This window comes from Camelus bactrianus, chromosome 6, assembly GCF_048773025.1.
Source record: "Camelus bactrianus isolate YW-2024 breed Bactrian camel chromosome 6, ASM4877302v1, whole genome shotgun sequence".
NCBI classification, from domain to species: domain Eukaryota; kingdom Metazoa; phylum Chordata; class Mammalia; order Artiodactyla; family Camelidae; genus Camelus; species Camelus bactrianus.
In genome coordinates this window covers 65,398,542-65,416,495 of record NC_133544.1, presented here as the reverse complement: position 1 = coordinate 65,416,495, position 17,954 = coordinate 65,398,542, and the positions used below count along the sequence as shown (strand labels likewise).

Genomic DNA, 17,954 nt, shown 5'->3' with positions numbered 1-17,954 from the left:
TTGATGAGACTCCACCTAAGTGAAGGAAATTAAACAAAAGGCATTAGTAACATTAAAAATAAATGAGATATTTCACTCAGAATGTAAGAATATTCTTACTTCAAAAGGGATCTTTTTCTCTAGGATACATCTTGATTGATTAGCCAAAAGAAATTATTTTCTCCTTAGATGATATGAATATATATTCTCCAGCAGTTCTAGTTTTGAGACAATGAAGTAACCAAGAGTTTCTGAATAATGAAATCACTCACTACTGAACCTTTAACTTCAACTTGATGCATCTCTCTTCCATCAGTCAGTATTTTCCTCCCCCTTTTTTACATTTAATCTCAAGACATACATTAAATTTCCCTGAGATACTATTTTTTTAATATAAAATCTTTAGGAAAAAATAACATAGAAGTTAGAATTTAAGATTCCAGTGAACAGGCATTACAGTATGTAGAGGTTTTATTTGGGATAGGAAATCATCACACTGCATAGATGGTTAGGCTGCTGTAATAACCGTATGCCCTTCTCTATCAAGATAACTCTTCAGGCTCTACCCTGTGAAAATGGCCAGAGAAAGGATTACATTCCACTTTGGGCTTGTTGCTAGTTCATTACCTAAGTAATGATTCTTACCTAAGTTTGCTGAATGCTGTCCAGCTTATTATTGTTATAATACATTTCTGTCCAGCCTATTATGTCTATAATACATTTCTCATCTTAAGTAACAGCTGTGGACATATGGGCACAGATTATGGTTTTACTGATCTAAATAGAACCATAATGGTTATTCAGACATTAGGCTGACTCTCTCTTTTGACTCCTGTCAAATTGGGTAAAGAGACATTATTTCTCTAAGATAACAGAATTAGCAATCCAGGGAGTGTGTTTGTATGTATGTGTGTATTTTATCCATTCATATGAGCAGGGGCTAGAAGATGCTACTGCATGCGATGAAATGAGTGAGAGTCCACTGAGGACTGTGGGTGCTCATGACTGCTGCTACTGACACAAATTCTACAGTCTTAACCACACACACAGCAATATTTTGAAGATTTAAGGCATGATAATTTCAAGTTTAGATATTGGTGGATTTTCCTTACCTTATCATAGTTTGTACCCCTTTTAAATCTGTGAACTGAATATCTTCATTTAGGCTTATAACAAGAATAAAAATTTTGAAAAAGATAATTTTAAACCAAATAAAAGTTAGTTTAAATAAGACAATAAAAATTTACATACCTCTGAATGAAGGAAATTATATAAATAGAATTATTATATTAATTATATTCTAACAATGGAAAATATCAAGGAATAATATGAAGAAAACCTTCAGATTTAAATATTATTCTGTTAAAATGATGTTTGTCAAAAGATTCATTAACATGAGAAAATAGTAACAAGAGCATGAAGAAATGCTTTCAGTGTAATAGACTAAGTCTTCTGTCTATAAAGTGTAGATTCTCAGGTCTTGCAGTCACAGATATCTGGCACATCAACACTACAGAACCATCCTATACACTATGAAAGCAAGAAGATAAATAAATTAGATGGAACCCCCTGGTTACACTAACCATCATTAGGAAATTTTGATGTTTAGGGATTTAGGGATTCAGATACTCACAGTCAAATTGCAAAGGGGATCATTAAAAATTTTTAATCATAACCTTTTGTGAAATTATGGAATACAAAAACGTGTGTTGGGGTAACAGTGGTTGGGTTATACTGAGAGGTGAGTGTTCCCAGGACTGAGGTTGATGGGAAGAAATACGAAACATTACGGAAACTTTGGCTGCACGTGTCTTGCCAAAAACAGTACATGGTTGCATTGCTTTCTCCCTATAGAATGCCTTCTCTAGTCAGAATTTTCCACTTTAGATTTTATATTATTTTATTTTTCCAAATTATAGAAATATGTAAGGAAAGAATAAAAATCTTACCCTTTCTTTCATTGCCACCTCTACACCACTAGGGGAGGGGAGAAGAGAGAGAGGGGAATAGAGAGAGAAAGAGAAGAAAGAAGAGAGAAAGAGAGACAGAGATTCATCCATGGATATACTTTCATGTACTGTATGCAGCTTTAATTCTTTTTTAACTAATACATAATACTTGTAAAACTTGGGTATACTAGAGTGAAATAAATATTCCATTGATGAACATATAGATCATCTATTATTTTATAGCTATTATTAATAGCACTACAATGAATAATTTTAAATTTTTGAATTTTGAATTTTGATCATAATTCTTTAGATATTTACTGAGTATTTAGAAAGAATAGAGGTCTGAGAGTGAGATTTCTGAGACAAATGTTGACAGATTTTTTTTTCCTCCCATGAACAAAATACATGGCTGAATAGTATTCCATTGTATAAATTTACCATATCTTCTTTATCCAGTCATCTGTCAGTGGACATTTAGGCTGTTTCCATGTCTGGGCTATTGTAAATAGTGCTGCTATGAACATTGGGGTGCAGGTATCTTTTTGAAGTAGGATTCCTTACGGATATATGCCCAGGAATGGGATTACTGGGTCATATGGTAAGTCTTTTCCTAGTCTTTTGAGGAATCTCCATACTTTCTCCACAGTGGCTGCATCAAACAGCATTCCCACCAACACTGTAGGAGGGTTCCCTTTTCTCCACAGCCTCTCCAGTATTTGTCATTAGTGGACTTTTGAATGATGGCCATTCCGGCTGGTGTGAGGTGATACCTCATTGTAGTTTTGATTTGCATTTCTCTGATAATTAGTGATATTAAGCATTTTTTCATATGCCTATTGATACGCCATTTGCAGCAACATGCATGTCCCTGGAGAATGTCATTCTAAGTGAAGTAAGCCAGAAAGAGAAAGAAAAATACCTTATGAGATCGCTCATATGTGGAATCTAAAAACAAACAAACAAACAAAAAAGAACATAAATACAAAACAGAAACAGACTCATAGACATAGAATACAAACCTGTGGTTGCCGAGAGGGAGAGGAGTGGGAAGGGACAGATTGGGAGTTCGAAATTTGTAGATACTGACAGGCATGTATAGAATAGATAAACAAGATTATACTGTATAGCATGGGGAAATATATACAAGATTATACTGTATAGCATGGGGAGAGATCTGGTGGTAGCTCACAGCAAAAAAGAATGTGACAATGAATGTATGTTCATGTATAACTGAAAAATTGTGCTCTACAGTGGAAATTGACACACATTGTAAACTGACTATAACTCAATTAAAAAGAAACAATATACATGGCATTATTTTACACTGTTTCTAACACTGAATAATATCAACCTTTACAGTTATTCAATTTTAATTTTGAATATGTGATAGGTAAAAATAATAGCTTGTTCTCTTAATTAGCATTTCCCTCATAGTAGTGTGAATAAACTTTTTTTAGGAATTCACTGGGTACATACTTTTTCTTCTGAAATGTCATGTTTGTTTTGTCACTTTGCTTTTTTTTTTTTATTATGTCTTCATTATTAATATACTGTTCTCCAGGCTTCAAGAATATTATGCAGTGCAAATATTTGAAATATTTATTCCTAGCCTAAATTTATAATTGATTGAATTTTTACTTACATAAACTTCCAACCAGAGGGAAACCTAGCAAATTAACAGTACCTCAGGAGGCTTCCTTATGTCACCCTCTCGGTCAAAAACCCTCAAACTCTTTTATGACTTCTATCACCGTTGATTAATTTTGTCTGTTTAAACTTTATATAAGTGGAATTATGTAACATCTCTATATATGTTTGATTACTTTGATTTGACACTATGTCTGTGAAATTTATCTCAGTTATTAGGTTTACTAGTGTTTGTACATTTTTATTGCCAGTGAGCTGTATTACTGCTTCCATTGTATGAGCATACCATAATTTACATATTACACTGTTGTTGGACATGTGGTTGGTTTCTCAGTTTGGTCAGATACAAGTAAAACTGTTGTGAACATTGCTCTATGTGTTTCTGGATGAAGGTAATGCTCATTTCTGTTGGATGTGTATTAAGAGTTAAACATTTCAATCCAAGGACAAATGTATATTTAATTTGGTAAGAAACTGTCAAACACTTTTCAGTTACTATTATACTAATTTACATCTCATCAGCATTGTAAGAGACTTTTTAGTGCTCCACATCCTCTTCAACACTTGTTATCCATCTCTAAAAAAAAACAATTACCCATTACGCTGTGTGTGTAATGGTATCTATGGTTTAACTTGCATATTTTTGATAAATAATAATGCTGAACATTTTTTCATATGTTTATTGGCTATTTGGAACTCTCTTTCATGAAGTGCCCATTCCAGTTATTTGCTCAATTGTTAATTGGGTTATGTGCATTTTCTTTTTGACTTATACAAATTATTTGTGTAATGTATAAACAAATTCTTTGTTGGATATATGTACTACAATGGTCTAATCCTATCAGTGGCTTACTTTTTCACTTTCTTAATGGTGTCTAGGAGGCAGAAGCTCTTTTATTTAATGTTTCAAATTAAACTTAATTTTTTTATTGAAGTAATAGTTGATTTATAATGTATTAATTTCTGGTGTACAGTGTACTGGTTCATTTATACATATATATTCCTTTTCATATTCTTTTTCATTATAGGCCATTGCAAGGTATTGAATATATCCCCCTGTACTATCCAGGACCTTACCGTTTATCTATTATACAGAGTAGTTTGTATCTGAAAATCCTGAACTCCCAATTTATCCTTCCCCACCCCCACATCCCCCTAGTAACCATAAGTTTATTTTCTATGTCTACAAGTCTGTTTCTGTTTTGTAGATAAGTTCACTTGTGTCATTTTTTTAAGACTCCACATATAAATAATATCATACAGTACTTGTCTTTCTCTGTCTGACTTACTTAGCTTAATATGATAATCTCTAAGTCCATCCATGTTGCTTCAAATGACACTATTTCATTCCTTTTTATGGCTGAGTAGTATTCCATTATGTATATATGTGCATATATAATGTATATATAATATGTATGTGTACACACACACACACACACACACACACACACACACACACATTTATATTTATATTTACCATAACTTCTTTATCCAGTAATCTGTTGGTGGACATTTAGGCTGCTTTCTTGTCTTGGCTATTGTAAATAGTGCTGCTGTGAACATTGGGGTGCATGTGTCTTTTTGAAATAGAGTTTCCTCTAAGTATATGCCCAGGAGTGGGATTGCTGGATCATGGGGTAAGTTTATTTTCAATTTTTTAAGGAATCTCCAGTTTTCCATAATGATGGTACCAAACTACATTCCCATCATCTTAACCTGATCATATTCTATTATTTGGAAATATTCTACTCTATCTTGTGGATTAATATTATATTTAGAATCTTTGTAACTCTGGCTATCATACCTAAAGGCTCAACAATTAGGAAGTCACTATGTAAAATATTGTGTGTCCATATAATAATAATGCTATAGTATGGAACCATTAAAATATGTTACCAAAGTGGCTAACTACATAGAAAATTTTTATAAATGCCTTTCCTATTTAAAAATATTTTACTCATAGCTAAAGAATGCATCTCTCAGTGTGGTGATGGTTGTGAGCTTGGGGTGGGGCACCCAAGGTGGAGCTAACACATGGAAAGGAGTCTTTCTGACAGTTAAGTACACAGGCTTCTACTTTCTATGCTAACCTTTATTCTAGAGACTTTTCTTCACATGTGGAACCAAGTCTTGTTGCCAGAATTACAACTTTCCCTTTGTCGCTAGAGATAAATTCACTTTCAATCATAGCTAAAACAGCAAATTTTGCCTGCCAAAATAATTTTGTTTCTGTTTCCCTCATTATTCTAAACAAAAAAATCCTTGAGTTAGAATTTTAAAAGTGTAAGACTCTGAAACATATTCCAGCATGATGAATACAGAGCAAAATAGAAAACCAGATTTAATAGTACCACAGTCTTTTGAGTGCCCTCTCTAGAGAGCCACTCCCCAAAGATGGCCTCTATAGATACTAAAAGAGCACAATATTTAAATTGTTCATTTGATTCTATCTAGCCTATGAGACCATGATTCTCTTTGCCACCATCATATTGCATTTACGGTTTATATAGAAAGAAAGTTACAGGGGGCAAACCTGAGGAGTGTCCATGACTGATTTCTTGATCCTATAATATTCTTGCTCCTAAAAGACTCCTCAGCAGTTCATGTGAATTCCTGCAATAATGTTTGGAACACTATTATATTTGGTTTTTCTGAGATCCGAGAAAACTGTCCTATTTGGTTTTTCTGTACTCTGATGCAGAAAATGGCATTTAACCATACAGCATTCTCTGACACTCACCTTGTATCTTCAGGTAAGGTAAAGCTCACAGAATTCCAAGCTCTGCTATTTCTTCCTTCCACCCTCTCTAGTTTTATATTCTGTCACTTAATGTGTGAATTGTAACTGGATCACTTCTTCAGAATCAAAGCCAAGATTTTATGTGAGAATTCATAAAAAATGTTACTTCAAAAATTTGCTAAAACTCTTTAAGTGTCTTGCCAGTGGCTCCTTTTTATTTCCACACTACATGAGGGAGTTCGGATCCTAAAACAGGGAAAATTCCAGAAAATGAATGTGGATACACTTTCCTTCAATGAAACTTCAAGAAATATAGTGCCTGCCTCCTGTTACTTTTTATTACTTTTAGCAAGTAGAAAACAAGGAAATCTATTTGTACTTGAGATTGTGTAATGTGAAGACAGGCTCTGTGAGCAAATCTGTATTTGACATATTTTCATAATTGATGCCATTGATGCCTATTTGACTTTAATGTATATTTTCAAAAGTGTATTTTTACTGAAGGGAGGAATTGAAATGTAGAATCTAATGAATTTGCATTTTAATACTGACTTATACTCTATTCTAAAAATATACAGAAATATTTTCCATAACCTATCACAATAAAACTAAAATAAATTAAGTTACATAAAGTATTTAAATCTATTGATATTGCCCTCAATTCAGCTTGCACATTTCTCACACAAATAGAACAAAGATTATTGAATATCATTATCTTTAATATCTTTGTAACTCATAAACACTGGGTTACCAAGGCTGTATTTTTTCAGTCTTTTTTATTCACTGTTTGACCTAAAATTGTAGGTCCTTATATATATTTGCTTATTGTCAATACCAACTAACTTTGCTTGTGAGCAGCAGACAATCAGGAGAGTTGTCTGTTCACGTTGTATTTATTACATCCGGAATAGGAATATGAATACTGCAAAATCATGGAAAAATCTCTGCATGAGTATTTTATTATTTACAGACAGGAAGAGTGATGTTACCCTAAGCAAGGCATCTTCCCTAATGAGTAATACTATGAAAAGCTATTTTTAATATGGAAATCTGCCATTTTTTTTTGCAGCTTTGAAAACAAATAAATATTCCCATGTAAAGAATTGCTCTACATCTGTGAGTAGATTCATCCTTTTAGGCTTCCCTTGTACCCAGGAAATTCAGATCCTCCTTTTTTCAGTCTTTTTTGGGTCATATATTCTGACAGTCATTGGAAATCTGTGCATTATCTGTGTTATGAGGTGGGACCATTGGCTACAGACTCCAATTTACATCTTGCTGGCCAATTTTTCCTTCCTGGAAATCTGGTTTATCACCTCCACTGTCCCTAATATGCTAGCCAACCTTCTCTCTGACACCAGCACCATCTCCTTCTCAAGCTGCTTCCTCCAGTTCTACTTCTTCTTCTCCATGGGCACCACTGAGACCTTCTTGTCTGCCATGGCCTTTGACAGGTACCTTGCTATCTGCAGGCCCCTGCGCTACCCCACTGTCATGACAGTTCAGCGCTGCATCAGAGTGGGAGCCTGCTGTTGGACGTGTGGCTTCTTGTACTTCCCCTTGCCTATTTACCTAATCTCTCAGCTCCCATTCTGTTGTCTCAATAAGATTGATCACTTCTTATGTGACCCAGGACCCCTTATAAAGCTGTCCTGGGTGCCAGCTCCTGTTACTGAGATCATCTGTGCCACCTATAATTCAGTTCTCATCTTCTCTACCTTAATCTTCATTACCAGCTCCTACACCCTGGTAATCAGGGCTGTGCTTAGGGTCCCCTCAGCAGAAGGCCGGCATAAGGCTTTCTCTATGTGTGGCTCCCATCTGGCCGTGGTGTCCCTATTCTGTGTTTCTATTATGGTCTTATATGTGAGCCCAACAGCGGGCAATCCAGCAGGGATTCAGAAATATGTGACTTTGTTCTATTCTGTGTTAACTTCACTTTTCAACCCCATGATCTATAGTCTACATAATAAGGAGATGAAGGAGGCTCTGAGAAAATTATTCAGGACTGTGAGATTTAGTCAGAGGCATGGAAGAAATCTTTGAAGAAATTGTGTTCACAACTGAAATAATGTATGGGAAATAAATAATTGAAAGGTTGATATTCAGTTGCATTAACTGAAGTACGAAAGTATCTTTTAGGGGAGGAAGAATATATTCAATGTAATAAAATATTTATAAAATTAACTATCTATCTCTTCAACTTTTATTATTAGAGAAAAATTTATATTAATAGTATTTTTTTTCAAATTCACATAAAAACAATCAAAGAAAAAGTGATCATCTTGCTGTCATTCAGATCGAATACTAGTTAATAGTTTGCTGCCAGTATCATACACATAAACACACCCATACACACAATTTGTCCTATACTTAAATTTATTAGTAGAATTTTTCAAAGGAATCAGTAGTTACATATGCTAAATTTACAAAACAATGTTTAAACGTTAATTCTTGTGTCAATATTAAAAACATGACAGGCTGTATTTATTTTCTAATGAAAGTTGACTTATCATGATATCATAATCACCAAGATTTAGTGAAAATATCCTTTGGTATTTAGATCCATTGATTTTTTTCCATTATATATTTATCCACTTTTAAGAATTATTCTTGGAAAAAGCTCTCTGTTTAGGATGAACCATACATTGCCTTTTCCTATATGCCATTTTTGCCTGCTATAGGTTCGAATGTGATGGCCAATGACTGGTCGGTACTGCAATGGCTGAAGTTGTTAGATTTGCTCTGCTTTATCTCAAGGACACTAGTATATCATATTCTCAAGCAGAATTTTCTTCATCCTACAAAGAAACCCTGTACCCAGTAACAATTACTCTCTTCTCTCAAGTCCTGGCAGCCACTTTCCATTGCTCTGTATTTGCCTATTCTGGACATCAGATTAATGGAATCATATGATATGTTGCCTTTTGGGACTGGCTCCTTTCATTTAGCATAATGCTCATTTCTGTTGTAATCAGTACTTTATTCCTTTTTATAGCTATTTAGCATTCCTGTATAGAAGAAAATATGAAAATCAGTAAAATTCATTCAGTGGCTTTTTATCATCCTTACTCTTTAATTCAAGTTAATCGATCTTTTTCACTGATCAAAATGGTTTGCTTTAACATCACAGAGATTCCGTTTGTAAATTTCCTGAGACAAGGCTACGGTGGTAACAGCCCTGTAGATTTACGCCATTTGTAGAAAAAGAACATTTCTTATGACTGCAGAACGTGGCCAGACTTCAGATACCGACTCTTCAGTTTTGACATAGCTGCCTTCATTTCTTTGTTCCTTAGAGTGTAAATAACCGAGTTTAAAATGGGAGTAAAGATAGTGTAGAACACAGCAGGGACTTTGTCAACTGAATAACCACTAAAGGGCCACACATAGATGAAGATGCATGGTCCAAAGAAGAGTGTGACCACCGTGATGTGAGCGGTCAGCGTGGAGCGGGCCTTTGCCATGCTAGCAGAGGAGCGATTCCTAACTGTGATGAGTATCACAGCGTAGGAGACAACCAACAGGAGGAAGGAACTCATAGAAAGAAAGCCACCGTCCGCGACTATAAGTAGGCTGACAACATAAGTGTCTGTGCAGGCCAGCTAGGTCACTAGAGGGAGGTCACAGAAAAAACTATCCACTTGATTAGGGCCACAAAAAGGCAAATTAACAGTAAATGCCAAATGGCTAGTGGTATGGATGAAGCCCACACACCATGGAATAAGGACCAGAGTAATACACACACAGCGGCTCATGATTGTCATGTAGTGGAGAGGTTTGCATATAGCAACATAACGGTCATAAGCCATGGATACAAGAAGAACCATTTCACTGCCAGTGAAAAGATGAACAAAGAAAATCTGGGCCAGGCAGGCTTCAAAAGAAATAGTCTTGCGCTCAACCAGAAGGTCTGCAATCATTTTGGGGGTAGCAAAGGAGGCAACACATATGTCTATGAAAGAGAGGTTTGCAAGTAGAGAGTACATGGGGGTATGAAGGCGGGAATCTGAGGACACAGTGAGGATGATGAGAAAGTTGCCCAGCAGTATTGCTAGTACAGTAGTGAAAATATGAGAAACAAGAAAGGTTGGAGCTCCTGGGAATTGGAGAGTCCCAGCAACACAAATTCAGTCACCTGAGAATGATTTGTCTCATTCATTGACTTTGAAAAGACTTCTCTTTGGTTACCTGACTTGGAGAGAAACAGATATCATTCAATGTACTGAGCATGTTTTTGATTTCCCAATTCCACTTCATACTTTAAGGATTCTAATTTCTATTTATATTTGTGTCTGAGTTTTTACACATCACCAGAAATTACATTGACAGCATAACACTGTTAAAGAAGGATGGAGGCAAGAGTCACACTGAGATGACAAAGGAGTCATTCAACCAGTTGGCATATCCAGTTACATAACTGTAAGGAACATAATCAACTCATTAAAAATGAAATTAAATACCTGAATTTTTTCTTTAGCATTACAGAAATCTAATCTAAGAATCCACTAAGATGAAATCTAAATCTAAATCATTTTATCTGTAGTAAATGACATAATGTTTGGAATGGCTAACACAAAGGAAGACAATTTCACATGCTTAATGTTGATCAAAATAGTTAGACACAAATGGTTGTATGGTGTTTAAAACTATTTAAATAAAGTTCAAAAATAGGTGAAACTAATATAAAAGGTTTTAAAAAGCTCCAGTAGTGGTTGTCCTTGAAGGGCAACAGGGACAGGAAGAGGACAGGAAGGGGCTTCTGAAGTGCAGGTAATGTTCTGTTTCATGATGTGGTTGGTAGTTACATAGGAGTGTTCACTTTGTTAAAACTTACCAAGCTGTGTACTTCTGTTCTGTACACTTTTGTGTGTATGTAATACACTCATAAAAATTAAAACAGGAAAAAGACAGCATTACATTGTATGGGACAGTTCATAAGAAGAATCATTGCCTTGAGTTATTAGACCTTACCCTCTTCTCTATTGAGTTACAAATTATATTGACTAAAATACAAAACCATAGCAAAACTTAGAGGTCCAGAGTTTATTGGAAGTCTTCCTAGAGCTGCGATTCAGCTCTTCATGGTGTTCCATTATACGAAGGAATCTAGTCCATTGGTTCCTTTCAGTTATTCCCTGAAGATATTAAGCTTCTTTGAACTCAACCATTGGTTTTAATAATGTAGCCATATTTTTGAATTATGATTGATATGTTATTTGATTTGGTGGGGCTTAAAAATTATAGCTGTATTGCACAAGAGTATTCATATTAAGGGATTTGTACCACACAAAAATGTTTTTTTCTTTTCAGGTCAATTGTTTTACACTATTTTATCAGAACTTTCTCCTTCTTTTGCTGTTTTTACTTTTATAAGTTATTGAGAACTTAGAAAAGTAGTGTGATAAAGGTAATGAAGCATCTGATGTTGAAGAATCTTTCTCTACATCCAAATCATATCTTAGGGAAGAGTATCTTTTATTTTACTGATTTCTACTCATCTGCAATTTTTTATTTTAATGTCTTCTTGGACTGTAATCAAAAATTGCTTAGCATCTCTTTGAGTTTCACTGGAAGGTTTACACAAAAGGACAGAGTGTGTGATGAATAATTTTAACTCCCAGGAACCAAGTTCAGGGACTCATCCCCATATTTCATATCTGCAGTTCTCTAGGGAACCTACCAAAGAATTAATTCACATATTATCACAGATTGTATGAAAATATATGACTCCAGGAATTTTAGAAGAGGCTAATAAGTGGAGGTTGACATCATAGCAGGCTGCTGGTAAAATTATACACCAAAACAAGTTTATATTTGAGGAGCCACCACATTCTCTTTTGTGCCATTCTCCCCTCTTCATCATTTCTCAGGAGCCTCTTGTTAGCAGGTTAACTCCAGGAGCCCACCTTGGCCTATCCTCCTTGGAAGATACCCTGACTCTTAGAGCTCTTGACATAAATACTGTAATAAATCCCTAGATATAGGAAAGAAATGAATGTCTAACAAAACCAGCTAATAGGGCTTCATATGTGCCCTGTCAGAAAAAGGAAAGGCTTAGGCACAGGGATTGGGTCTCCCAGGAAGATCTTTTGATGCTAGAACAGAAAGAGGCAGCAGGAGGCATTTGTGAGTAAAGATTTTCTGGTATCTTTAGAATAAAATATATTATGTGAAACAATCATTGTAAGAATCATCCTCCCAATGAGTATTCTGAAAACGTGTGTTATTCCATTGTCACTGGCTTCTTCGGGTGCCCAGAAAAAGAAAGGATACTGCTTTCCACAGAGGAGAATACTGGTCAAATCAATTCAATCAAGAGCTGAGTTTCTTAGTGCAGAAGATCAAAGTGGGGGGTAACAGAAACTCTAAGTATACTCTCAATGTAAATCCTTTACTTCTAACATAAATGCATTCTTTTTTGGTTCCTTTACTCTGTAAGTATGTAAATGCCTGCTTTTCCCAAGGCACTGTGCTATGAACAAGTGATAGCGCATTTAGGTTTTATAACTTGCTTCCCTGAAGATCATTTATTAATGTCCATAATCCCTTGTTCATTTAGAAAAGTTGATGGATCCTCGTTTCCCTTCATTCCCTAGCATATTCCTTTTTAGATGAAATGGGCTGTCTTTTTACATCAGATGAAACTGCTGTACTATAGTGAAAACAAAGCTCTTAGAATACGAAAATTTATGCTAAAATCATGTGTCATTGGGCAGCTGTATGACACTGAGCAGGTCATCTAGCCTTTCAGGGTGCATTATCCTCAAATAGCAAATATTGAGGAAGACATTACTCTCAAAGAGACACAGAAAATGTCTCTTAAACAATTATGTAGGTGAGATATCTTTAATCAATTGTAATGACTAAATATATGTAAATGGTCTTAATAATGTATTGTTTCAGATAATAATAAGTAGTTATTTGGGGATTATTTACTGGTCAAAGATGGTGTTATCTGATTCATACAAGAATGAGTCTCCAATTAGTAGAGTGTTCATGTAAAGACCAATTTTTCATTTCCCATAATATCTAAAACTAAATTAATGCATGCATATAGGACTGCACTAGGTGACCTTCAGTCCCCTCCTATTTAAAATTCTATCAGATAGATCTTTCCCCAATACTTCTATCTCAGAAATTATGACTGGTAAGTGAAGTGAAATAATTAAGAGTGTAGTTTACAGAGGCCACTGAACTCTCCCAGTTCAAAGATACATCTTTCACAAGCTTTCCAGCACGGCCACTGCCCTTACCTTCTCCCTTTACATCCAGATCAGGGATACAACATTCTCTGTGGAAACAAATACTTGTGTGTGGTCTTCAGACGGATACTGACAAAATGCTTTCACTCACCCTAGATGAAGTGGAAAGTGTGGCGATCTCTACAGTCATTAATGCTTGGAATTTAGTTCTTACGCTTACCATCTCCTAAGAAAGCAACTTGGTTCTGAAGAGATGAATTATAAGACGTTTACTTTTAAATTAGAAGGAAATAATCTCAGGGTGTCGGTAGCTAGGATGGGCTGTCTTCAAAGAGGTGAGGTAGGGCTAGATGCTGTGTCCTGAAGTAGATCTTAAGTAGCTGGGTGAGCACTTGGAGCAGTCAGGAATCTAAAAGAGGCAAAGAAGTAGGTAAAAAGGAAGAAATGATAAAACAAAATCTCCCGTTTCACAATGTTGCAAAGAATTTATCATAAGTGTAGCTGTCTTGCTTCTGTTTTCAATAGCAGCAAACTAGATGATCACAAATGACTTTCAAAGACCTCTAGAAAGTAAACAATTATATGTCACCAAGGATAACATGAAGGGAATTATTTCCTAGTCTCCATTGATGCTTAAATATAACATATTTACCCACATGTACTAGGAAAATGTTTTCTTTCAACTTAACCTGATCTGACAGGTCCAGAGTATGGGTACAATTCTTCAGGGATTTAAACACCTTTCTCAAGGAGAGGCCCTTAGAGAACTTAATCTACAACAACTTCATATAAGTTTTCTTTTAAAAATCAGGAAGAATGCTTTTTAGGAAGTTATCACCAGTGATAGTGATTGTTATATGACTTGGGGTCTGTAAAGACACTGAGATATGGAGAATATTGCATCATTTTATCAAAACCACGTTTTGGGAATATTTAGGCTTTTTCTTCCCTGTATCTTACTTTCCCTTGATTCAAAGTGTAGATAACTTTCCCCCAGCTTCTCAGAGATGTATGGTCATCAAATGCTTGAATCAAAGATTTTGTGCAATAATGATTTACCATACAGTAAATTTATCATGTGTGGCAAGATTCTGAAAGTTAGTAATCATATATGACATATCTTCTTTTTTCATCAGTAGGATATATATTCAGCAGGATATTTTGATTTTCATAAAGTATTTATATTAGTATTTTCTTATTATAAGTTAACAAGGACTATTCTAAATTATAAACTTTAAAATAGTCTGATCACTCAAATCAATAGATGATGTCTGAAGATATCAAGGATTAGCCTAAGTTACAGAAAATATATGTTTGAATTCTACTTCTAACTAAATAAATTTACAGTTTTAGGCAAATCACACATGTTTCACGGTGCATCATTTCTTTAAGAGAAAAAAGAACTCTCTCTCCTAATCTTAATATTATATAATTCTCTGGCTTTTGAAAGCATAACCCCAAAAAAGCACATTAAATCAATGATAAGAGTAATTACAAAATGTTGTATTGAAATAAAAGTATATTCAATCAAAAGAATAAATCCATCTTTGCTTTAGCAAAAAATATGGCCATTAACCACTCCTCAGATTTAGATATTTGGACAACAATAAAAGGCAAAATGGACACAGAATATTCAAAGATTGAAAGAGTGGAGTATGATTGGGTCTCTGTTCTCTGATCTGAGTGAATTAGGAGGCCGAGGAAAAACAGCACTCTTCCAGTCCCTAGCCTTGTAATATTTCCACCTACCAGGAAAAACAACATTCTTCAGGATCCACTGGATGGGGGTAAATGTAGTGAACCCATGTCTTTCCAGACCTCAGTATTCACCACTTATACTTTGAAATACCATTGTTCTCAACACTATAAGAAAAGCCATCACAGTTGTTAGAAGCTAATTAGTGATTTGATGTCACTAGACTGTAGTGACCAAAAGACACAGAGGCGATTTGTGATAGCAGAAATTACCTTCGTTAGGGCTAATTGCATGAGAGTACTTGTTTGCTCACAAGAATTATAGTGCATCACCTTGAGGATTCACAGATAGACAAAGCAGCAGGACTAGTGGAAATGCTTTGCCCTGTTGGAGAAAATGTAGTGAATAATTTTGTTAGCTAGTCCTTTTTGCTTCAGGAGAGTTTTAGAACAGGGCCACTGGGGGTGTCAAAGATTGATGAGACATTTCTTGCTCCTGCTTACTACACAGCAGTGCAAACATCTTGATATTTTAATATCTCTAGAAGAGCCACATGCTTGGTTTCAAAGGCAAGGACTCTAGGATAGGGTTGAGAAAGCTCTTTTACAGTGGAACATTTCAGCCTACCGAATAGATTCTAGTGAAGAGATTTTAAGTAATTTTGCAAAAATTTTAACTTTTTAGTTCAGATTTTTAGGAAAAATGCTGTTGAGTGAAGCTCTGGTTCTTTCCTCTCCTGAGGAGAAAGGACACAGTATAAAAGGATTAAGAAGGAGATTTGTTACTATAACAGAATTTTGATGTTGGTATGGACATTAGAAATCAACTAGTCCAATATGCTGAATTTATAGATTGGTTGAATGAGCTGTTGAAGAATTAGTTGCTTGACTCAGATGATACTCATCTTCTAACCTCTTGTCTAATGCCCTTCCTGCTCTACCATGATCCTCTTGCACAGGTTGGAAATTTTTGAGTTTATGATTAGAGCTCAGCTGATTCTTCATCTCTTCCCAGGCGCATGCCTTTAGAGCACTCCTGAGCGTTTCTTTGACCAATATTTCCCAGTACCCTTGATAGCTGTTCTTCTACTACCCTTTTCATGTAGATAATCTCTAAAAACTTGTCATTTGGAATTGATTTTCTCTTTAGGATCTCCTGCTGGATGATTTAATACACTCAAATGGGTTTACACTTTTATAAGAAAGAGCTCTAAGTGTATACCTCTGAGGTTCCAAAATATATCACAAGACATTAATATCTCCAAAATGAACACTTTCTCTAAATTTACCTTTACAGTAAATACTAACTCTGCTAGTGTCATCATTATCATCCTCAGAAACATCCCACTCAAATCATCAGTATGATAGATGATGGTTCCTTCTCTAATATGCCTATAGTTAAGCCCCAAATTTATTTTGATAGATGGGGTCACACTGTTTATACAGTTTTTTAATGCTTATGTTCTCTAAACATGAATCATGAACCTTTCCCCCTGGTTGTTACATATAATTTTGCAAACTTGATTTTTAATAGTTGCATTATCTTCTAATTTATACTTTTAATAAAATAATTATTCCCACATAGTAGAATTTTTAAAGTATTTTTTCCTAATTGAAGATATGTGTGACTTAAAATAATGTGTATAAAAATCATCTTAATACTTTTCAGTTGCTTTCTCAGGATAAGTTCTTGAAGGGAAAATTATTTTAGTCAAGAATTTGAACATTCATGAGTCTCTGGATTCACACAAAACTCCAGACTCTAGTACTATACAGTTTCATCACTATAAAATCTTCCCTTCATGGTTGACCACTCACCCCTCCATAGCCCCTAGCAACCACTAGTATAGTTACTGTGTCTACAAGTTTGTGTTTTCCAGAACATCTTGTATTCAGTGTATACAGTATGTATAGTGTGTAGACTTATCAGCTATCTTCTTTCCTTTAGCAATGTGCAGTTAAGATTCATGCACGTTGCTGCATGGATTAATAGCTCACTCTTTTTATTATGGTATAATGCTTCTTTATATGTATGTATTTTTCCATTTATCTACTGAAGGACATTTTAGTTGCTTCCTTTTTTTTTTTTTGCTGATACTGAATAAATTTTCTGTAAACACTCATGTGCAGGTTTTTGTGTATGTATACCTTTTCAAATCATTTGGGAAATCTAATTTGATAGGAAGAAATGTTTGGCTCTATGTATTTTAAAGCTCATAAATTAGATATAAACAAATTAGTAGTATTATGTCTTCTTGATGGATTAAGCTTTTTAGTATTATAAAATGTCTCTCTTTACTCTTGGTAATATTTCTTGTTCTGAAGTCTTCAGAATATATGATACGATTTCTTCAGGTTCCTTAAACTTACTGTTTGCATTGTATGTCTTTTCTCCATTCTTTTACTTTTAAGCAGTCTGTGTCTTTGTATTTGAAGTGGATTCCTTGCAGACATCAAATAGCTGGGTCTTGCTTATGGTTCATACTGGCAATATCTGCCTTTTAGTGGAGTCCTTAGACCATTTACATGTAATGTAATTATTTAAATGGCTCTGTATCTACTATCTTGCTATTTTTTCTATTTATTTTATGTATATTTGCTCCTTTCCCCACTCTTTCTGCTTTCTATTGGATTTGTTTTTTACTTTCCTATTTAATTTCTGCTGTTAGTTTTATTTCATTGTTAATTGCTCTATAACTTTTATTTTCCACTTTATTAAAACATATTGTAACATCT

The 17,954-nt window shown here is 34.7% G+C and overlaps 2 protein-coding genes across 2 annotated transcripts; one reads left to right on the top strand and one right to left on the bottom strand.

The window, feature by feature from the left end:
- The first annotated feature begins 6,282 nt into the window (after window positions 1–6,282).
- On the top strand, window positions 6,283–8,364 carry LOC105080330 (olfactory receptor 11H6-like). Its single transcript, XM_010969306.2, has 2 exons — window positions 6,283–6,331; window positions 7,388–8,364. The coding sequence occupies exons 1-2, from the start codon at window positions 6,283–6,285 to the stop codon at window positions 8,362–8,364; spliced, it is 1,026 nt and encodes a 341-aa protein (XP_010967608.2).
- Window positions 8,365–9,536: 1,172 nt separating this feature from the next.
- LOC105080411 (olfactory receptor 4K15-like) lies at window positions 9,537–10,480 on the bottom strand. Its single transcript, XM_045504358.2, is given in 2 exon segments — window positions 9,537–10,378; window positions 10,381–10,480. Coding segments are annotated over 2 exon segments (942 nt in total).
- Between the last annotated feature and the right edge of the window lie 7,474 nt (window positions 10,481–17,954).

Excerpts from the sequence above, each read along its gene's own strand:
- LOC105080330 (XM_010969306.2), top strand. The coding sequence starts at position 6,283 with ATGGCATTTAACCATACAGCATTCTCTGACACTCACCTTGTATCTTCA. Across the intron at positions 6,332-7,387 it reads CACTCACCTTGTATCTTCAG|CTTTGAAAACAAATAAATAT; the intron begins GTAAGGTAAAGC and ends TTTTTTTTGCAG.